The 23161-nt window shown below is 41.4% G+C and overlaps 1 protein-coding gene and 1 non-coding gene across 7 annotated transcripts in view; one reads left to right on the top strand and one right to left on the bottom strand.

The window, feature by feature from the left end:
* TBC1D2B (TBC1 domain family member 2B) overlaps positions 1–23161 on the top strand; it is an 87519-nt gene that overhangs the window by 27965 nt on the left and 36393 nt on the right. For all 6 annotated transcript variants that reach the window (XR_009500756.1, XR_009500757.1, XM_059912649.1 and 3 more), the window contains exon 3: positions 2746–2911. Coding sequence is in view for 4 of the 6 variants with exons in the window: in XM_059912649.1 (XP_059768632.1) it covers positions 2746–2911 (166 nt within the window). In the remaining 2 variants the exon portion in view is untranslated. The remainder of the gene's footprint in view (positions 1–2745; positions 2912–23161) is intronic.
* Positions 1431–1537, bottom strand: LOC132361774 (U6 spliceosomal RNA). The gene has a single exon (XR_009502042.1). It is a non-coding gene; the product is annotated as a U6 spliceosomal RNA (small nuclear RNA).

Here is a 23161-nt window from a genome sequence, read left to right as displayed (position 1 = left end):
GCAGGTGACTGCCTTCTGGCCCCAGCTCAGGGCTTCTGTGTCCTGCCAAATAAAGTAGGTAGAAGAAACTGGACCCAGTTAGTGGTGTTTGAACGTATTTTTTGTTTGTTTATTGGAACTCTTTTTTTCCAAATGAAATCTCAAGAGGAACTCCAGGATATAAAAGAGTGAAAAGAGGAACCACTGTGGTTGAAGCTGAGAGTGGGACCCCTTCCTTCTCTCCCTCTGAAAATCCCCAAGGCATCTCCTGGACCCTAAGGCTCAGAGGAAAGTCTGGATACCAGGGACTCAATGCATTCGGTGGTGACTTGGAGCTTAACATTTTATTATTTTATATCTTTCTCCTAGATGTGTTCTCCTTTAGGGCAAGAACTCTCTCATTTTTTGTTGTACCCTGAGCACCTAGTGCTTCATACACAGTGGTAACTTGAACCAAGAATCAGGAACCAGTGGTAGTTTGTAACTTCTGGCCTTCTTGACTTAATCTTGTAATCCATTGTGAAGCCTGTAGTTCTTCTGTCTCCCAACACACCCTCTTGCTTTTTCTACTTAGAATGCTACTATGAGCCAGGTGTTGACTCTCCTGGGCAGGCCCCAGTTCCCCTCATGGATACACAGCGGTCATTTCGTGTCACAGCCAGCATACTTTTCCCAGTGTGTTCCCGGAGCCCTTCCCATGCTGACTGTGGTCAAGTTGGTGACCTGCCAACAAAGTGTGAGCCCGTCGTAAGGTGTTCTCGTTTGGAACATCAATTTTCAAGGGCCCCTGAGCCCAGGATTCCCTGTGCTCTGCCTTCTCTACCAGTGCTCGATGACCTTCACAGTGACCTGTTCTAAGTGAACTCAGGTTGTGTGCTCATCTGATTAGAAAGGAATTTTTTTCTTGGATATCAGTGTTCCAGCGTTCCATCAGTCCACTGAAGGAGTGATGGTTGATATTGCCAACGTAGGGATGCTTTATTCAAGGGGAGTATAGATCAAATTGATTATTGTAAAACAATGTTAAATTCTGTTTACAAACATGTATATTCTCAGAGAGATTATATCGTTTGGAAGAATACAAAGTATTTATTGTTGGATACATTTTATCAAAACTTTAGAAAAGTAAGTTTTTATTATGGGTCTTATGGGAAATTTTAAACATATGCAAAGAGAGCATAACATAATATTACCCACACGTTTATTAGGTAGTTTCAACAATTAGTATTTCACGACCCATCTTGTTTCATTGATATATTTACCCACTTAATTTTGTTATTTGGAAGCAAATAACATGTTATTTGAGGCAAATATTATTTATTTGTTAAATAACAAAATGTTGTTATCTTTTTTCTTGTGTTTGAATTTTTGAATTTTATTTTATTTTTTTATACAGCAGGTTCTTATTATCCATCTTATACATATTAGTGTATATATGTCAATCCCAATCTAAAAATATGGAACGCTTCATGAATTTGCGTGTCATCCTTGCGCAGGGGCCATGCTAATCTTCTCTGTATCGTTCTAATTTTAGTATATGTGCTGCTGAAGCGAGCACCAAAATGTTGTTATCTTGAAGCAAATTCTGGGCATCATATCATTGCAACCTTAAATATTTCAAACATTTACATTTTATTTTATTTCAAGATTTTTTTGATGTGGACCATTTTTAAAGTCTTTATTGAATTTGTTGCAGTATTGCTTCTCTTTTTTTATGTTTTTTGGTTTTTTGGCCACGAGGCATGTGGAATCTTAGCTCCCCGACCAGGGATGGAACCCACACCCCCCTGCATTGGAAGGCAAAGTCTTAACCACTGGACCCCCAGGGAAGTCCCTCAACCACTTTCGTTTTAAAGATACATTCTGAAATTTGATCATGTTTTAGCATCAATGCATTTGCCTATGAATTTACTGAACTGCTATCCTTTATATGCAAACTTATTTTTTCAGTGTCACTATTGGTGATCAGCAAGTATGTATATATTCTATTCCCCTCATTTTCTCACAGAAAAGGGCATTAGTGTAATCTGGTCTGCACTTTGCTTTTTTCACCTAACAGTTTATCCTGGAAATTGTTCCTTATCAGTATAGGTGAGTGGACCATGATCACAGCTTTATACCAGGTTTACTGATCTACAGGACAGCGGAGAGGAGCCCTAGCTTCTTCTTCCCCTGGGCCGATGCTGTTAACTTGGTGGTTTGAAGCATGAACCACCTTCCTTTGAGGACCATGGGTCTACTTTAGATGAAAATGGTTGCAGAACACGCTAGCTGCCTACAGATTGTGTTTTCATGTAGTACACGTTAAAAATATACTATAATAGGGCTTCCCTGGTGGCGCAGTGGTTGAGAATCTGCCTGCCAATGCAGGGGACACGGGTTCGAGCCCTGGTCTGGGAAGATCCCACGTGCCACAGAGCGGCTGGGCCCGTGAGCCACAATTACTGAGCCTGCGCATCTGGAGCCTGTGCTCCGCAACGAGAGGCCGCAATAGTGAGAGGCCCGCGCACCACGATGAAGAGTGGCCCCCGCTTGCCACAACTAGAGAAAGCCCTCGCACAGAAACGAAGACCCAACACAGCCATAAATAAAACAAACAAACAAATAAATAAATAAATAAATAAAAGATAAAGGGGCCATGTAAAAAAAAATACTATAATATATACTATATAGATTTTTATATAGTATATCAAGACAGTGTACTATGTAGGATATCAAGTTCCCTGTGGAAACTGAGTAACTGACACTTGTTTGCCTTTCTTTCAGATTTAATTAACCCGCACCCAAATGCTTCTGCAGAAAAAGCCAGAAATGTCCTAGCTGTGGAAACTGCCCCTGGAGAGCTGGTGGGAGAGCAAGCTGCAAATCAGCCCGCCCCAGGGCATCCAAATTCCATTAACTTCTCTTTGAAACAGTGGGGCACTGAGCTCAAGTGAGTCTTTGGAAAGCAGCATGTGAAACTGAAAATGGCTTATTTCTGATAATGTATGTTATAATTTTATATATGAAATTATAAAACCACCTGACATTTGTGAAAGCATTTACCACAAGGTACTTTTGCATACTTCGTTATTTTTTTAGCTTGTATGGAATGCCTATTACGTGCCTGTTGCTGTGAAACACTTTCACACTCATGGTTTAATTGCTTGACTCTGTGAGGTGGGTCATATGGTTGACATTTTACAGAGAGAGCAGTTGGCTCAGGAAGAGTCCTTGTCTAAGGTCACAAGTCTCCCAGGCTGCAGAGTTGAATGAGCATCACCACAATCAATTTTAGAACATTTTCGTTACCCCAAAAAGAAACCCCAGTACCCGTTAGCAGTCCCTTCCCCTTTCCCCCAAACCTCTTGCTATCCGGCCCTTGGGAACCACTGATCTACTTTTTGTGTCAATGGATTTGCCTGTTCGGGTACTTCATATAAATGATATCATACAGTGTGTGGTCCTCTGTGTCTTGCTTCTTTCACCAAGCATAATGTTTTTAAGGTTCATCCATGTTGTAGTACGTATTAGTACTTCATTTCTTTTTTTTTCTGTTATAAATTTATTTTATTTATTTTTAGCTGCGTTGGGTCTTCGTTGCTGCGTGTGGGCTTCCTCTAGTTGTGGCGAGTGGGGGCTACTCTTCGTTGCAGTGCGCGGGCTTTTCATTGTGTTGGCTTCTCTTGTTGTGGAGCACGGGCTCTAGGCACCTGGGCTTCAGTAGTTGTGGCTCGCGAGCTCTAGAGCACAGGCTCAGTAGTTGTGGCGCATGGGCTTAGTTGCCCCATGGCATGTGGGATCTTCCCAGACCAGGGCTCGAACCCGTGTCCCCTGCGTTGGCAGGCGGATTCTTAACCACTGCGCCACCAGGGAAGTCCCCATTTCTTTTTATTGAGCAATAAGATTCCATTATGTGGGTATACCACATTTTGTTTATCCATTCTTCAGTTAAGGGAAATTTGGGTTCTTTCCACTTTTTGGCTGCTATGAATACAGCTGCTATAAATATCTGTGTGCAGGTTTTATGTGGACATAAGTTTTCGACTTCTTTGAGTAAATACCAAGGAGCACGATTGCTGGATCATATGGTAAGAGTATGTTTAGTTTCGTAAGAAACTGCCAGTCTTCTGAAATGTACCACTTTGCCTTCATTTCTACCAGCAATGAATGAGAGTTCCTGTTGCTCCACATACTTGCCAGCATTTTGTGTTGTCAGATTTTTGTCATATGATGACATATGATGTGACGCATTTTTCATATGCTTATTTGCCACCTCTGTATCTTCTTAGGTGGAGTGTCTGTTAAGGTCTTTGGCCATTTTTAATTGGGTTGTTTGTTTTCTTATTATTGAGTTTTAAGAGTTCTTTGTATATTTTGGGTAGCAGTCCTTTATCAGATGTGTCTTTTGTAAATATATTTTCACAGTCTGTGGCAGTCGTTTAATTCTCTTATATTGCCTTTCACAGAGCAGAAGTTGTTAATTTTAATCAAGTCCAGCTTATCAATTATTTCTTTCAAGATTGTGTCTTTGGTGTTGTATCTAATACCTTCACCATACCCAAGGTTGTGTAGGTTTTCTTCTGTGCTAACTTGTAGGAGTTCTATAATTCTGAGTTTTACATTTATGTCTATGATCCATTTTGAGTGAATTTTTGTGAAGTGTATAAGGTTTGTGTCTAGATCCTTTATTTTGCATGTAGATGTCTAGTTGTTCCAGCACCGTTTATTGAAGAGGTTATCTTTGCTCCATTGTATTGTCTTTGCTTTTTTGTCAAAGATCAGTTGACTGTATTTATATGATTCTATTTCTGGATTCTCTGTTATGTTCCATTAAGGTATTTGTCTATTCTTTTGCCAATACCACACTGGCTTGATTACCATAGCTTTATAGTAAGCCTCAAAGTAGAATAGTGTCAGTCTTCCAGCTTTGTTCTTCTTCAGTATTGTGTTGGATATTCTGGGTCTTTCCCCTCTCCATGTAAACTTTAGAATCAGTTTGTCAATAACCACAAAATAACTTGCTAGGATTTTGATTGGGGTTGCATTGAATCTATAGATAAAATTGGGACGAACTGACAATGTTGAGTCTTTCTATTCATGAGTGTGGAATATCTCTCCATTTATTCTGTTCTTCTTTGATTTCATTCATCAGAGTTTTGTGGTTTTCCTCATACAGATCATGTGTATATATATATATATATATATATATATATATATATATATATATATATATATATACTTAGATTTATACTTAAGTACTTTGCTTTCTGGGGTGCTATTGTAAATGATATGGTGTTTTTAATTTCAAATTCCACTTGTTCACTGTTGGTATATAGGAAAACAGTTGAATTTTGTATATTAATCTTATATTGTACAACCTTGCTGTAATCACTTATTAGTTCCAAGAGTTTTTTGGTTAACTCTTTCAGATTTTCTACATAGATGGTTGTGTCATCTATGAACAATTTTATGTCTTCCTTCCCAATATTTTTAATTTCTTTTCTTTGCCTTATTGCATTAGCAAGGACTTCCAGTACAGAGTTGAAAAGGAGTGGTGAGAGGGGACATTGTTGCCTTGTACCTGATCTTAGTGGAAATGCTTCAGGTTTCTTACCATTAAGTATGATGTTAGCTGTAGGCTTTTTGTAGATAGTCTTTATCAGGTTGAGAAAGTTCCCTCTATTCCTAGTTTACTGAGAGTTTTTATCATGAATGGGTGTTGGATTTTGTCAGATGCATTTTCTGCATCTGTTGATATGATTATGTGATTTTCCTTTTCTAGTCAGTGATGTGATGGATTACAATAATTGATTTTATTTTTTATTTTTAAAATTTATTTATTTTTATTTATTTATTATTTTTGGCTGTGTTGGGTCTTTGTTGCTGCGCGTGGGCTTTCTCTAGTTGCGGCGAACAGGGGCTACTCTTCATTGCGGTGCACGGGCTTCTCATTGTGGTGGCTTCTCTTGTTGCGGAGCACAGGCTCTAGAGCGCAGGGGCTTGAGTAGATGCGGCACATGGGCTCAGTAGTTGTGGCTCGTGGGCTCTAGAGTGCAGGCTCAGTAGTTGTGGTACATGGGCTTAGTTGCTCTGCAGCATGTGGGATCTTCTTGGACCAGGGCTTGAACCCATGTCCCCTGCATTGGCAGGCGGACTCTTAACCACTGCGCCACCGGGGAAGCCTCCAATAATTGATTTTAGAATGTTGAATGAGTCTTGCATACCTTGGATAAATCTCACTTTGTTGTGAGGTGTAGTTTTTTTATACATTTTTGAATTTGATTTGCTAATATTTTGTTGAGGATTTTTGTATCTGTGTTCATAAGAGACATTGGTCTGTAGTTTCTTTTTTTATTCTTGTTTTGGTTTGCCATTAGGGGAATGCTGCTCTCATAGAATGAGTTAGCAAGTATTCTCTCTGCTTCTATCCTCTGAAAGAGATTGTAGATAATTAATATAACTTCCTGGGACTTCCCTGGTAGTCCAGTGGTTAAGACTCTGCACTCCCAGTGCAGGGGCCCAGGTTCGATCCCTGGTCAGGAAACTAGATACTGCACGCCACAGCTAAAGATCCTGCATGCCGCAACTAAAAGATCCTGCATGCCGCCACTAACGGTGCCGTAGATGGCAACAAAGATCCCGTGTACTGCAACTAGGACCCGGTGCAGCCAAATAAATAAATAAATATTTTAAAGATTAGTATAATTTCTTTCTATAATGTTTGGTAGAATTCATCAATGAACCCATTTGAGCCTGTACTTTCTGTTTTGGAAGGTTATTATCGATTCCATTTTAAAAATAGATATAGGCCTATTCAGATCTTTTATTTCTTCTTGTGTGAGTTTTGGCAGATTGTGTCTTTCAAGGGATTGGTCCATTTCATCTAAGTTATCAGATTTATGGGCATAGAGTTGTTCGTTGTATTTCTTGCGTATCCTTTTAATTTCCATGGAATCTGTAGTGATTTTCCCTCTTTAATCTCCAATATTAGTGATTAGTGTTATTTCTTTTTTCCTTAGTTAGTCTGGCTAGAGGCTTATCACACTGATTGATCTTTTCAAAGAACCAGCTTTGGTTTCATGTTTTTTTTTTTAACATTTATTTAATTTATTTTTTGGCTGCATTGTGTCTTAGTTGCGGCAGTAGGGATCTTTCGTTGTGGTGCACGGGCTCTTCGTTGCGGTGTGCGGGCTTCTCTCTAGCTGTGGCACGCAGGCTTCTCTCTAGTTGTGGCCTGCGGGCTCCAGAGCATGTGGGCTCTGTAGTTGTGGCATGTGGGCTCTTTAGTTGTGGCATGTGGGCTCAGTAGTTGTGGCATGTGGGCTCTTTAGTTGTGGCGTGTGGGCTCAGTAGTTGAGGTGCACAGGCTTAGTTGCCCCACGGCATGTGGAATCTTAGTTCCCTGACCAGGGATCGAACTGGCATCCCCTGCATTGCAAGACAGATTCTTAAGCACTGGACCACCAGATAAGTCTCTGCTTTCATTTTTTTCTGTATTGATTTCCTGTTTTCAATTTATTGATTTCTGCTCTACTTCTTCTTATTTATTTTCTTCTGCTTACTTTGGATTTAATTTGCTCTTCTTTTTCTAGTATCCTATGGTAGAAACTTGGATTATTAATTTTAGATCTTTTTTCTTTTCTATTATATGCATTCAATGCTATAAATTTCCCTCTAAGCTCTGCTTTTGCTGCATCCCACAGATTTTGATAATTTATGTTTTCATGTAGTTCAGAATATTTTAAAATTTCTCTTGAGATGTCTTCTTTGACTCCTGTTAGTTGGAAATGTGTTGTTTAATCTCTGCATACTTGGGGATTTTCCTATTACCTTCTGTTACTGATTTCTGGTTTAATTCCACTGTGGTCTGAAAGCAGATGTTGTATGATTTCTGTTCTTTAAATTTGTTAAGGTGTGTTTTATGGCCCGGAATGTGGTTTGTCTTGATGAATGGTCCATGTGAGGGAAATGTATATTCTGCTCTTGTTGGATGAAGTAATTTATAGATATCATTCACATCAAGTTGACTGATGGTGTTGAGTTTGACTGTGTCCTTATTGATTTTTTGCCTGCTGGATTTGTCTATTTTGGATAGAGGGGTGTTGAAGTCTCCATCTATGATAGTGGATTCATCTATTTCTCCTTTCAGTTCTATCAGTTTTTGCCTCACATAGTTTGATGCTCTGTTGTTAGGCACATACACATTAAGAATTGTTATGTCTTCTTGGAGGATTGACCGCTTTATCATTATGTCATGCCCTTCTTTATCCCTGATAACTTCCCTTACTTTGAAGTCTACTCTATGTGAATTTAATATAGCTCTCCTGCTTTCTTTTGATTAGTGTTAGCACAATATATTTTTCTCTATTTACTTTAATCTATTTGTGTCTTTATTTAAAAGTGGGTTTCTTGTAGACAACATATAGTTGTGTGCTGATTTTTGATCCATTCTGACAATTTCTGTCTTTTAATTGGTACATTTACACCATTGACATTCAAAGTGATTATTGATATAGTTGGATTAATATATACTGTATTTGTTACTGTTTTCTATTTGTTGTCCTTGTTCTTTATTGCTATTTTTGTCTTCCACTCTCTTAACTGCCTTTTGTGGTTTTAATTGAGCATTTTATATGATTCCATTTTCTCTCCTTTCTTGGCATATCAGTTATACTTTTTTTTTCTTTTTTTTTTTACTTTTTTAGTGGTTGCCCTAGAGTTTCCAATATGCATTTACAACTTATCCAACTCCACTTTGAAATAACGCTATCCACTTCACAGGTTGTGTGAGTACCTTATAACAACAAAATAATCCTAATATCCTCCTCTAGACCCTTATATCATTGCTGTTATTCATTTCACGTATATATAAAGCATACATAGCACATATATACATAATATGTATACATAAGCATACATAATATATGCATAATATAAGCTTGCACATATATAAAATGTACATCAGTATACCATACATAACATGTATACATAAGCGTACATTGTTGGTATTATTATTTTGAACAAACTGTTACCTATTAGATCAATTAGAATAAGAAAAATAAAAGTTTTTATTTTACTTTCACTTATTCCTTCTTCAATAATCTTCCTTTCTTTATGTTAGATCTGAGTTTCTGACCTATATTATTTTTCTTCTCTCTAAAGAACTTAATACTTCTTGCAAGGCAAATCTACTAGCAACAGATTCCTTCAATTTTTTTTTTTTTTTTTTTGGTCTGAGAAAGTCTTTATTTTTTTTATTCTCCTTTACATTTGAAGGATAATTTCACAGTTTACAGAATTCTAAGTTGGTGGAATTTTTTTTCTCTCAACACTTTACGTATTTCAGTCTACTATTATTTGCATGGTTTCTGAGGAGAGGTCAGATGTAATTATCTTTGTTCCTCTATAGGTAAGGTAGTTCTTTCAGAATTTTTTATCTTTGATTTTCTGTAATTTGAAAATGGTATGCCAAGGTATGGGCTTTTTGGCATTTATCCTGTTTGGTGTTCTCTGAGCTTGCTGGAGCTGTGGTTTGGTGTCTGAGGTTAATTTGGGGAAATAATCCATCATTATTGTTTCAAATATTTCTTCTTTTCCCCTCTCTTTCTTCTACTTCTGATATTCCCTTTATGCATATGTTACACCTTTTGTGGTTGTCCCATAGTCCTCAGATATTCTGTTCTTTTTTCTTTCCTTTTTTTTCTTTTTCCAGTCTTTGTTGTCTTTGCCTTTTAGTTTTGGAGGATTCTATTGAGATATCTGTATGCTCAGAGATACTTTACTCAGCTGTGTCCAGTCTACTAATAAGCCTGTCAAAGGCATCCTTCATTTTTTTTGCAGTGTTTTTTTTATCTCTAGCATTTCTTTTTGGTTCTTTCTTAGAATTTCCATCTCTGCTTACACTGCCCATCTGTTCTTGCATGCAGTCTACCTTGTCCATCAGGGCCCTGAGCATATTAATCATAGTTGTTTTAAATTTCCCGCCTGATACTTCCAACATCCCTGCCATGTCTGGTTCTGATGCTCGCTTGTCTCTTCAAACTGTGGAGGTTTTTGCCTTTTGGTATGCCTTGTAATTTTTTGTTGGTAGCTGAACATGATGTTCTAGGTAAAAGGTAACTGCTGTAAATAGGCTTTTAGTAATATGGTGATGAGGTGTGGGAGGTGAGGAAGTGTTGTGTAGTCCTATGATGAGGGCTCAGTCTTTTAGTGAGCTTGTGCCTCCGGAGTTTGAACTTCCCAAGTGTTTCTCTGTGTTTTTATTCCTCCCTTAGGTGGGGCAGGATGGCTAGAATGGGCTGGAGTTGAGTATTCCCCTTCCCACAGGTCAGTTAGGCTCTGATAATACCCAGGTTAGGCTCTGGTTAATAGTTTTCCTGGAAGGCAGGCCTTGTTAAGAACAGAGTACTCTGGAGTATTTAAAAATTATTTCTTTTCCCCTCTCCCTGCCAGAAGCCAGAGGGAATTTTTCTCTGGTATTCACTGTGGGAACCTGGTCGAGCTCCTGGAGGTAACTCTCACAATATTGTGGGGACCCCTATGACAGGCCCCCTGGAGTTTTTAACTCACAGTTGTCTATACTGAGCCTCCAGCAAGTCATCAATTACGGTGAGTTTTCCTACCCCGGCACTGGTTCCTTAGGTGACTCTGTGCTCTAGGAAGCTGCAACTCCCTGTATTGGCCTGTCCTTCCAGTACTGGGGATAGCAGTTTGCCCTGTGTCCTCCCTTCTCTTATGGATCCAAGAAGTGGCTTGTTCCCTGGTCACTGTTTCCCCATATTCTCACTCCCTGAGCTGCCGTGTTCCGGCCATTCCATACCTTGCTCCTCACCCAGGACCTTCACTCATGGTGTGCCCTTCTGCTCGGGGTGCCCCATGTCATCTGATTCAGTCCTTTGCCAGCCGGTACCGAAGGTAAGGTGGGAGGGAGGAGGCAAGGTGGGGCTGGCTCCCTGGGTGCCTGCCGCTAGAGCAGCACTGCTTTCATTGATTTCAACCTGTTGGACTTCTCCTTAAAGAAAGGGTTCTATGCTCCTAAACATGTTAGAAAGCCACCAAGAGGTTCTCCCTTTCTTTTACAGGTTAAGAAGCTGAGGCTTAAGAGAGGTAATGAAACCACAGAAATGCGTCTTGGTGGGGGGCTCTGAGGAGCTCCGGTTCTTTATGTCTCAGCACAGGAAGAATTCTGTGAGAGGCAAAGTGTGATAGATAAGAAGTGGTTTATTAGAATAGGACACTTGTAAGGTTTACAAGCGGGTGGGCAAGAGGGTGCCTCCCCAAGAACTTAGTGGGCTACAGTTTTATAATCAAAGGAAAAGAGGGGAGAGGGGGAAAAGACCATCTTCTTCCTCACTCTTTGAGTCTTCCATCATTAACTCCTCCGACATGTTGGGAGGGGGAGTTTTTGACCCTATATGGCCCATCCAGGACTGTCATGGTGCTATGGAAAAATTATTTCAGGTCTCAGTATAATGAGGGTCTTTCACTTTGAAATGTCACTTTTCCCAAATTATTGCTTTTTATGTGTGCAGAGCACATCCTAGGGGTCATTAACTTACTGACATCACAGGGCAGGATGTGAGTATCATTCCACCATTGTTTTATTGTTTTGGGACATGTCTCATGCTTCTGTTTCATGGTTTTGTTGCTAAGCAAGCCTGCTTGGCTTTGTTGCTAGGCAGGCCTGCTTTCTTGAGTGATCATTAACTTACAGGGGTCTCCCATACTTTTTTCTTTACTTATGTTCCCTTAGTGGAAATAACTATTTAATCACCTACTTTGTCCCTTTACTCTGTCCCTATCAGTAAAGTGACTTGCTCAAGACACATAGCAGGTGTATGGCAGATCTGAAAGGCACCTTGGGTGCCTTGATTGGAGCCCGGTGTTCCTTCCACCTCTCATTGTAAGAACATATTCGGGAAACTGTTGATTTGCCAGATTTTCATGCCTAACTAGCCTCATCTGCCCTTAAAGTTAGATAATGGAAACGGGGGGAGACAGACCTGTAACACAGGCGGCTTTCTGATTATGGAGTGTGTCCAGCCTAGGAAAGTGAGCACGTGTCACCTTTACTTGTAACAACTGACTGTTCACTTTCAGGGTTAAAGTTCACTTGGAGTTATCTTCTGTCAGCTGTGCCTTCCCACTGTAGCCCAGTGATTAAGAGCCAGACAGCTGAGTTCAATTCCCAGATCTGGATAACTCAGGCAAATTACTTAACTTTCATTTGTAAAATGGGGGTAATAATCACATATACTTCAGGAGATCAACATGATGATGACAACTTAAGCTGACCCTCGCTAGGTACTAGATGAGGGCTAGTTGTTGCCATTTTTGGGGGAGACACAGCTCATGGCAAAACCATTCTCCATGGAGGTCCAGGGGGCCACTTCCTGTAGAAACCCTGATGTTTATTGATTGGCATAGGGATCTTAGGTGTTTATGGTTTTTGTTTTCTTTTTTTTACTTATGGCGTGTTTAACGAAGGTTTAAATAAGATGCTTTAGGTGTGTAGAGAGATTTTAATGATCATAGAAGTATTAAAACAATATTTCTATATTATAAATTCATGGCTCAAAAATTACATGTATTTTATATAAATTTAAAATGGTGTTTTAATTAAAGTGGCTTAAGGGATAATTTTTTGTTTAAGTTTTTTTTTTTAATTTATTTATTTTATTTTTGGCTGCATTGGGTCTTCGTTGCTGCGCACGGGCTACTCTAGTTGCGGCGAGCGGCCTTCTCATTGCAGTGGCTTCTCTTGTTGCAGAGCACGGGCTCTAGGCGCGTGGGCTCAGTAGTTGTGGCTCACAGGCTCAGTAGTGTGGCTCACGGGTTCTAGAGCGCAGGCTCAGTAGTTGTGGCACACGGGCTTAGTTGCTCCGCAGCACGTGGGATCTTCCCAGACCAGGGCTCAAACCCGTGTCCCCTGCATTGGCAGGCGGATTCTTAACCACTGCGCCTCCAGGGAAGCCCCTTAAGGGATAATTGAATGCTTGTCTGCTGTGCTTTTGTTGTGTTTATCAATACAGTTGAAACTCTCTTAACCAGCTTCCATTCCTCCAGCTCCCCTGTTTAACTGACATTCTAAATTCCCTCTATAGAGCTGTGGTCCGCAATGCCCGCACGAGACTAATGGGCTACTGCAGGGCACCCTGTGCCTCTGCTCCCACCAGCCACCTGCAAACTTACCAATAGTCGGCTGGCTTTGTTCCTAACTAGTTTTACTTGTTCTTGTAATTACATAATTCAGTGAAATACTTAGTAAACCCATAACATATTAAAATGAAACGTTTTTTCTGTGAAAAGTAAGTTGAATGCTTGGGGGAAATTTGATAAAGGTGAGTCACTAAAAAATTGCCAGGATGTGGGTGGCACAGTTGTGAAAGATAGGAGAAAAAAAATTGTTCAAAACCTATAAAGATTCTATACTTAGATTGTTTCACAACTGTAAATCCCCATTCTACTTTTTAAGAAGAAGCAAAACAAATTTGGGAAAATTAGATGATGTCTTATGGGTGTGATTTATCCAAAAAAGATACCAGGGAACTGTGGTCAGTAGCCTCAGACTCAAGAAGAAGCCTTGGCTGGCCTACATCAGGAGGCTGGCACACCAGCGCACACTTACTTGTGCCTTTATAGGTACATGTGTCTGTTTTAGGTTACTGTTAAATGGTTTCCCGCTTTAACCAACGTTTTCATTAATCTACTAACAGTCCAGATCACTTCAGGTAAAAGAATTCAGGTGAAAGGTCTCATGTGCAGTTCTGGCTGGTCCATGTGTGAGTGTGCATGCTTGGGGGTGGGAGTGGGAGTGTGTGCCCTGGAGCCCGTGCAGAGTTTGAACAGGATGGGTAGGCGTGGGAGGTGTGCTTAGGCTGCAGCAGTGCTGCAGGTTGGGTGATGTCAGTGAGCATTGCCCTGTGGTTCTGTGGGCCTGGACTGCGAGTCCATGGCCAGGTGCTCAGCCGTGCCTGACATGTGGCCGGCAGCTCCCAGGGTCCAGCTCTCCCTCTGCTCAGGAGTGGGGTCACGCCGTGGCTAGTGCTGTTCGTAGTCAGCCTGGGTTTTGGAATCACAGCCCTGCTACTCATTAGCTGTGTGATGTTGAGCCAGTAACTTAACTTCTCTGAGCTTTATATTCTCCATTAGTATAAATTGGCGTGTGTGTGTGTGTGTGTGTGTGTGTGTGAATGCCCTTCCCCAGTGGGTGGGTGTGTTAAGGTTATAAATAAGAACTGCCTAGCTCAGTGTCTAACTCATTGTAAGTGCTCAGTAAAAAGTGGTCACACGATCCAGTCCTGTTGGTATTGCTGCCACTGTTGTTACCCTGCCTCCGTTGAGCCAGTAAGTGAAGTGGATCTTTATTATCCATAAGTAAAGTAGAGGGTGCCTTTCTGGAGGATGGGCGTGAAGACTGGGGTGACTGGGAAGGTGTGCTTATCCTTCTGGCTTGCCTCTGATAGGTCTTATGCTAGCCGCTGACCTGCTCTGACCCTTTGTCTTTTGCTTCCCTCTTGACCCCTCAGGCCAGGTATATTTATCTGTGTACATGGCTGGCGTTCTCAGGAGACTGTTCTGGTTTGGCTGGCTAGGACCATGCCTGGTGGCTCATCCCCAGTTTGTAGCAGAGGGTGCGGCCCAGACCAGAGCAGGCAGATAGTTGGTGAATTTGGGGAAGTCGTTCATGCCCAGTAACTGTAACATGGTATTTATTTGTGGTTTTCCTTGTAAGGCACAGCTCTGACTATACCAAGACAGAATTTAGTCACCATGCTACTGCCCCACGCTGATGTTTTAAAGCCAAGCCTCCTGGAGAGGGAAGCATGAAGGAAGGTGACCGGCTTCCTGGCTGGCAGAGTTTCAGTGATTGCGGGAGTTGGCTGGGCTTTCTGCGCCTTGCTGCATTAGCGCCCAGTCCTCTCCGACAGCCCCTTGGGGAGCAAGGGTCATGCTCAGCAGCTCTGTCCCAGCAGTCCTCTCCACCTCCACTGGCCGCGCACTTCTGGGGGCCCACGAATCAGAAGGGCCACGGTTGCGTGACACCGCTCCGTGAAAATTGCTGCAGTGGTGAGAGGAGCGATGGCTTTGGCTTATAACCCTGGCTGGGATGTGTGGGCGTCCTAGTCAGCATGGGAAACAGGCTCAGAGAACTTTGGTGCCTTGTTCAGGGCCACCGAGGGAGGGAGTAGTTGGCCCACGTCTGCCATTGTATTTAGAGTTGGGGGCTGGGAAGGGGAAGCTGCCTGCACCCTGGACTGTGCCGGTCCTGGGCCCACCTATGGCAGGGGCCCTATACTCTCAGTGACCCGAATCAGTTCTTGCCACTAGTTCAAGCCTTCCGTGAGGCGTCTCATTGCCTTAGGCTGCAGGCTACACTGCTGAACGTGGCATTAGAGGGCCAGTGGGCTCATCTCCCCTATCTCAGGCCTGCTTGGCCTCTTTCAGTTCTTCAAACGCACTGTCTTCCCTACAGGCCCTGGTCAGGCTGACCTTTTGCTCGGAGGGCTCTCTCCTCCTGGTGACTCCCGGTCACCCTTCAGGGGAGCCTCGTTCCGCCCACCCCCGTGCTTTTCCTTCACAGCCCTTACTACCACTTGGAATTATTCTGTTTCTTTGCATTCTTGTCTGTGGTCCACCTCCCTGGTGGGGCTGGGGGCTCCATGGGGGGGCAGGGACCCTGTCTGTCCTGGCTGGTGTATCCCCGGCACCTCACATGGTACTTGGCATGTGGTGGGTGTCTGGAGCCTGCTTGAGGAAGGAATGATGAGTGAAGGGCTCAGTACCCTTCCCAGGGCAGAAACACTCTGTTCCCGCTGCTCGGGGTTTGTCTGTCCTCACCCTGTGCACACGTGCGGGTGACACTGTCCACCCCCTCCTGCGAGGGGCTGCAGTTCCGTGGGTGCTGTCTTTTCTATTTGGCCTCCTGGGAAGGGGTTTCCTTCTAATGAAGCGTTGTTCACCTTCTTGACTGGGAATCCACAGCAAATAATATACATTCATACATAAATGTATACTGTTTGTAAGCACACAAAACTGAAACAGAAATTTCATACAATTTTAACTGTTATATCTAGTAAAGCTGAGTATTAATTTCTCTTCCAATGTATTAAAAAAATTCCCATCATGACCCTTGAAATCGATTTCATGGCTCTTTAATTCTATCTCCTGGCCCGCTAATGGGTTGTCACCCATAGTTTGAGAAGCACTGCTTGGAAGGCTGCCTCTGGTTGTGTAGCCTGGCACCCCCCTCCCCCCCAGTCATCTTTGCATCTTCCCCTCCCCCCTCCTCTGTGGCCTGGGTGCTCCATTGGATAAGAGGTAGTCCCTCCCTGCATTGAGGTATTTACAGTCCTCAGGGGAGACAGACAGGCAGGTAAGGAGTCCTGTCATAAGGCACCACTGTAGGGTGCGGTTGAGGGCTGAACCCAGCAGGTCACGCCTCCCCGGGTGCACTGAGCGGGGTGGTCGGGGAGAAGGTTGGGGAGGGCAGGCTGTGCCATGGAGGCTGAGTTTTAACTTAGGATTTGAAGTATGAGGTGGGACCTGCCAAAGGGAAAGGTAAGTACAGAGACTCACCTAAGCAAAGGTATGGAAGTCAGAACAGGGTTTCATGAGTTCACAAATTCATGTGCTGGGAGCTTAGGGTGCTGGGTGGAGGTGATGATCAAACAGTTGCTGAAGAGGCCGGGAGGCCCAGGGTGAAGGGATGGGGTAGTGTCTGTCCTTTGGGCAACAGGAAGCCGGTAGAGCTGTACCTGCCTGGAAATTCTATGATGAGATTAGTTTTACTTTGATTCTTTTTTTTTTTTTTTCTTTTGAGGCAGTGCACATTTTATTAGATGTGTGTTCTTTACAATAGGTGGACTCATTATCCACATTAAATGTATAGGATATTTTGGAAAGAGCATTTCTTTCTTTTTTTAAAAAAAATATTTATTTATTTATTAAGGCTGCCCCGGGTCTTAGTTGCGGCACACAGGATCTTCGTTGTGGCATGAGGGATCTTTAGTTGCGGCATGAGGACTTCTTAGTCGTGGCATGCATGTGGGATCTAGTTCCCCAACCAGGGATTGAACCCGAGCCCCCTGCATTGGGAGTGCAGAGTCTTACCCACTGGACCACCAGGGAAGTCCCTGGAAAGGTCCTTTCTGATGACACTTCTTTCCCATTATGTCAACAATAAATATATTTTAACTTTAGACGTAATGCTCCAAACTTGAATGCCTGTTGAAATACGGACTGTAACAGAAAGTAGTCTTGCAAAGCCCATGGTTCGAAGGGCAATAGCTTATTGGAGGGTGGTTGTGTTCATTTGCTCTGGCTGCTGTAACAAATTACCATAAACTTGGTGGGTTAAAACAACATAAATTCATTCTCTTAGAGTTCTGGAGGCCGGAAGTCCAAATCAGTCTCACTGGGCTAAAGTGAAGGTGTCAGCTGGGCTGGTTCCTTCTGGAGGCTCCAGGTGGGAACGCGTCCCTGGCCTCTTCCAGCTCCTGGTGGCTGCCAGCATTCCTCGGCCCGTGGCCACCTCACTCTAATCTGCCTCCCCAGTCACGTCACTTGCTCCTCTTCTTATAGTGATATCTTGCTCTGCCTCTCTCTTGTAAGGACACTCGTGATGACATTTAGGGCCCTCTCAGATCATCCAGGATCATCTCCCCATCTCAAGCTCGTAATATAATCACATCTGCAAGTCCCTTTTGGTTATTTCTCCTTTTTTTTTTTTTTTTTTTTTAATCATTTCAAATAACATTGTCCTGGTATCCTTGTACATATGTCTCCATGTCCTTGTGAGAATCTATCTGAAGAATTGATTTGTGCGAGAGGAGATACTGCATCATCTTTATTAGGGTAGCTATTGCCAATCAGAGCCCCCCTGCCCCCACTTTTTGTTTCTCTTGACGGGGCTTGTAGTTAGGAGGGCGGAGCTGACAGGCTGCCCTGGAGGTAGCCTGCTCTCCCTCTGCCCCTGTCTTCCTGACACGTACAAGGTAGTGGCAGAGGCCAAAACTTGGCTGGGCAGGGTGCTTGTAGAGCTGTGAGCTCTTGAAGGATTTGATGGGGCATTTTCCAGCCATTCTGTCAACTTCTAAAATTCTAGCTGATTATCAGAGTTGAAATGAATGTTGAAAAAATTATTACTGTTTTAGGTGGACGTTTTAAACTGTATGTAGAGAAATTGAACTGAAATATGTAAACCTAGACACAGGTTTTCTTATTAATTATATAGATTGCTGGTATTTGGTTTGTTTGTTTGTTTTTAAATTGTCATTGGAGTATTTACAATGAAATAGGATTTACAATGTTGTTGCTGGTGTTTGTTTTTAAAAGTTCAGCCTGAACACTGCAGCTGTCAAGGTGACATTTGGCTGCCTGGTGGTCTCCTGCTTTTCATTTCAGATCAGAGTAGCTGAGTGTTTATTGAACAAAACAGCAGGCACCTAGCACGGTGCCTGGAAGGGCACAGAAGTTCTCTCAAAGGATTGTCAGATGACATTGGGTTCTTTAAAGGGCAAGCACTGTATGAGAACGGCCTCGAGCATCAGCCAGCAGAACCCCGTTTAAACTGGCAGTGAATTCTAATTAGTGCACAGGCAGGACACCTGGTCAGTGCAGAGGCCTCTGCTGACCAGAGCGGATAGGACGAGTGGTTTGAGAAGCGTATACTTTACTGACCCCCATGTTGCACAGTCACAGAATTGGGTTTTACCACTAAGATCTAAAGCAGGAATTGGCTCTATAGTGTTTCAGCTTAAAGAGGTTTTTGCTTTGAGCCTGATCTGGTTTCTTCATCACCTAAGGCTTGGCAGGTGGTACCTCCCCCAACCGAGGCTCAGTCCCTCAGCCACAGGCGAGAGCATGGCATTTGTGCAGGTGGGCCTCGTGACAAGGCAGGGATGGCAAGACCATGTTGGGGAGAAGGAGGGCGTGTGGAAGTTCTGAGTCATTTAAGTTGCTGTTCTCTCTCCCCAGGCATGTTCTGTTCTTCCCTGTTCTCTCATTCCTCCCTTCTGTATCCACCGTTTAAGGACCAGGGCTGAGTAGCACAGTTTCAAGGCTCGGGCAAATGGCAAGGAGAATTTAACTCCTCAAATTGATGGTGATGGTAGTAACATGCCACATGTGAGTGAAGGCTGCTGTGAGACCCTGGCCATAAGCCGGGCAACTGAAATTTTAGAGTGTAGTGGGTCCAGTGTACTCAGCTAATTGTATCAAAGAAATGAGCAAAAGTATATGGAACATTTGTGAAAGTTTCTTTTTTTCCTGAGCAACTATTTTGAAATAGCTTTCTCCACAATTCTGTAATTTTTATAAAATCAGACTTTACTTCAACATTGCTCATTGGGTTATAGTGGGGATTTTACTAGCATTCCTCTATGCAGTTCTCTGGGAAGATGTGTAGCACAGTTGCCAGGCACTAGAAGAGACTTAGGAAATAAACAGTACATGTAACAAGCTCTACATTGTTTGTTTGCCAGTTCACTCTTGGTCCCAGTAAATAAGCCATAAGAAAACTTTTATCAGGTGTAAACATATAAGCAGGTATAATTGCCAGGTTCCTGGTGACTCCTTGTTAAAACAATTAGAGTGATGGGAACATAAATGTTTTCGGTAATTTCTCTGCATTCTTCTAAATTCTTAAAACACTTTAATGAAATTCAAATAAAGCAAAAAAAATCATGCTTTCAAAAACATAAAACACTGAAAATGACTATTTTACATGAGAATGTCATCTGATTCACACTAGAGATGAAGCTACCTTTTCATCCCCTACCTTTAATCTACCTCAGGAAACTCCAAATGATGCACATTTCTTCCTCTTCTTTATTTTTAAATATTTCCTTATTTATTTGGTTGCGCTGGGTCTTAGTTGCAGCATGTGGGCTCCTTAGTTTTGGCTCACCAGCTCCTTAGTTGCAGCACGTGGGCTCCTTAGTTGCGGCTCATGGGCTCCTTAGTTGTGGCATGCGAACTCTTAGTTGCGGCATGCATGCAGGATCTAGTTCTCTGACCAGGGATTGAACCCGGGCTCCCTGCATTGGGAGCGCGGAGTCTTATCCACTGCACCACCAGGGAAGTCCCTGTTTCTTTATTTTAATAACCTTACTGAAGTATAATTTATCTATGTTAGGTGTACAGGCTGATGGAGTTTAGAGATTATACATAGTCATGTAAACACCTCCATAATCAAGATACAGAGCATTTCCACCACCCTACGAAGTTCCCTCATGCCCCTTTGCATGAAATTTTTAAGAATTTCATATATATGGAATCATATTGTATTTGTATGTCTTCTTTCATTTAACATCATCTTTTTGAGACTTATTTATTTTGTTGAGTGTTTTCATATCTCATTCCTTTTTTATTCCTGAATAGTATGCAGTAAGTATGGATATATCACAATTTGGTTTTCCATTCACTAGTTGACAGACCTTTGGTTGATATCCAGTTCATGGCTGTTATGAATAATGCTTGCTCTGAGTATTCACATCCAAGTCCTACATGTAGACATGTTTTCATTTCTTTTGGGTAAATATGTGGGATTGGGATTGCTGAGCTGTTTAGTTAAGTGTATATTCAACTTGATAACATACTGCCCTACTGTCCTCCAGGTGGCTGCACCATTCTGTGTTCCCATTAGCAGTACATGACTGTTGCAGTTGCTCCACATCCTTCCCGATACTTGGTATTGCTGGTGTTTTTAACTTTAGCCATTGTGGTGGGTGTGGTTCATTTTGGTTTTAAGTTGCATTTCCCTGATAATTAATAACGTTGAGTATCTTTTCATGTACTTGTTGGCCATCTGTATATCTTTGGAGAAATGACTATTCAAGTCCTTCACCCACTTTAAATTGAATTGTTTATTCTCTTATTATTGAGTTGTAAGAGTTCTTTATATTTTCTGAATACAAGCCTTTTGTCAGATATAGGTTTTGCAAATGTTTTTCAAAGAAGAACTTTTAAATCTTGATAAAGTTCTTTTATCATTTTAATCTGTTACAGATTGTGCTTTTTGTGTCCTGTGTTGGAAATCTTTGCTTAACCCAATGTCACAAATATTTTCTTCCCTGTTTTCTTCCAGAAGCTTAATGGTTTTAATTCTTACTCATTTATATACTTTAAGTTAATTTTTATGTATTATGTGAAGTAAGGGTTGAAGTTCATTTTTTCCCATACAGATAACCAGTTGTAGTACCACTTTTTGAAAAGACTGTCTTTTCCCCATTGAATTTCTTGGGACCCTTGTTGAACATCAGTTGACATTATTACATGCTTAACATTGCCCCATGGCTCGTTGATTCTTCCTTCATCTTTCTTCTCTCTGTTTTATTTTGGATAGTTTCTATTGCCCTGTCATCAAGTTCACTAATCTTTCCTTCTGCAATATCTCATCTGCTATTAATCCCATCTAGTGTATTTTCATCATAGACATTGTAGTTTTATCCCTAGGTTATTTTTAATTGAAGTATAGTTGATTTACAATGTTATGTTAGTTTCAGGTATACAGCAGAGTGATTCAGTTATATATTCTTTTTCAGATTCTTTTCTATTATAGGTTATTACAAGATATTGAATATAGTTCCCTGTGCTATATAGTAGGTCCTCGTTGTTTATTTTATATATAGTAGTGTGTATATGTTAATCCCAAACTCCTAATTTAGCCCTCCCCATCCCCTTCCCCCTTTGTAACCATAAATTTGCTTACCATAAGTTTGCTTTCTATGTCTGTGAGTCTGTTTCTATTTCACAGGTAAGTTCATTTATGTCAGTTTCTTCGATTCCACATATAAATGATATCATATGATATTTGTCTTTCTCTGTCTGACTTACTTCAGTTAGTATGATAATCTCTAGGTCCAAACATGTTGCTGCAAATGGCAGTGTTTCATTCTTTTTTATGGCTGAGTAATATTCCATTGTATATATGTACCACCTCTTCTTTAACCATTCATCTGTTGACAGGCATTTAGGTTGCTTCCATGTCTTGGCTATTGTAAATAGTGCTGCAGTGGACATTGAGGTGCATGTATCTTTTCAAATTAGAGTTTTTGTCTTTTCTGGATATATGCCCAGGAGGGGGATTGCTGGATCATATGGTAACTCTATTTTTAATCTTTGAAGGAACCTGCATACTGTTCCCCATAGTTCCTGTACCAATTTACATTCCCATCAACAGTGCAAGAGGGTTCACTTTTCTCCACACCCTCTCCAGCATTTATTGTTTGTAGACTTTTTGTTGATGGCCATTCTGACTGGTGTGAGGTGATACCTCATTGTAGTTTTGATTTGCCTTGCTCTAATAATTAGCAATGTTGAGCATCTTTTCATGTGCCTGTTTGCCATCTGTATGTCTTCTTTGGAGAAATGTCGTATTTAGGTCTTCTGCCCATTTTTTTGGTTGTGTTGGGGTTTTTTTTTTGTTTGTTTTTTGTTTTTAAATATTGAGCTGTGTAAGCTGTTTGTATATTTTGGAAGTTAATGTCTTGTTGGTTGTGTCGTTTGCAAATATTTTCTCCCATTCTGTAAGTTGTCTTTTCATTTTGTTTCTGGTTTCCTTTGCTGTGTAAAAGCTTTTACATTTAATTAGGTTCCATTTGTTTATTTTTGCTTTTGTTTCCATTACTCTAGGAGACAGATCTAAAAATATATTGCTGTGATTTATGTCAAAGAATGTTCTGCCTGTGTTTTCCTCTATCTCTAGAAGTTTTGATTTGGATCTTTTTCTCACATCTTCCGTATCTCTATTTAACATGTTCAGTCTTTCTTCTAGCTTCTCAAACATGGGGAAACAGTTATAGTAACTTTTAAAATCCTTGTCTACTAATTTTATTATTTGTCATTTCTGAGTCTGTTTCTGTTTAGTGATTTTTCTCCTTAGAATGAGTTGTATTTTCCTACCTCTTTGCATGCCTGATAATTTTTTATTGCATGCCCGATATTATGAGTTTTACCTTTCTGGGTGCTAGATTTTTGTGCCTGTTCCTGTACATATATTCTTAAGCTTTATTCTGGAATGTAGTTTAATTACTCAGAAACAGTTTGAAGTTCATTTTTAAGCTTTTTTAGGTGGTATGAGAGCGGACTTTAGTCTAGGGATAATGTCAGTAACCTTTTCCCAAGTACCAGCCTACCATACTCCATGACGTGTGAGGTTTTCCACTCTGGATGGTGGGACTAGACACTACTGTGTGAG

Source organism: Balaenoptera ricei, chromosome 2, assembly GCF_028023285.1.
Source record: "Balaenoptera ricei isolate mBalRic1 chromosome 2, mBalRic1.hap2, whole genome shotgun sequence".
NCBI lineage: Eukaryota > Metazoa > Chordata > Mammalia > Artiodactyla > Balaenopteridae > Balaenoptera > Balaenoptera ricei.
Note: the sequence above shows the minus strand (reverse complement) of the source record. Positions and strands in the feature narration are given on the sequence as shown.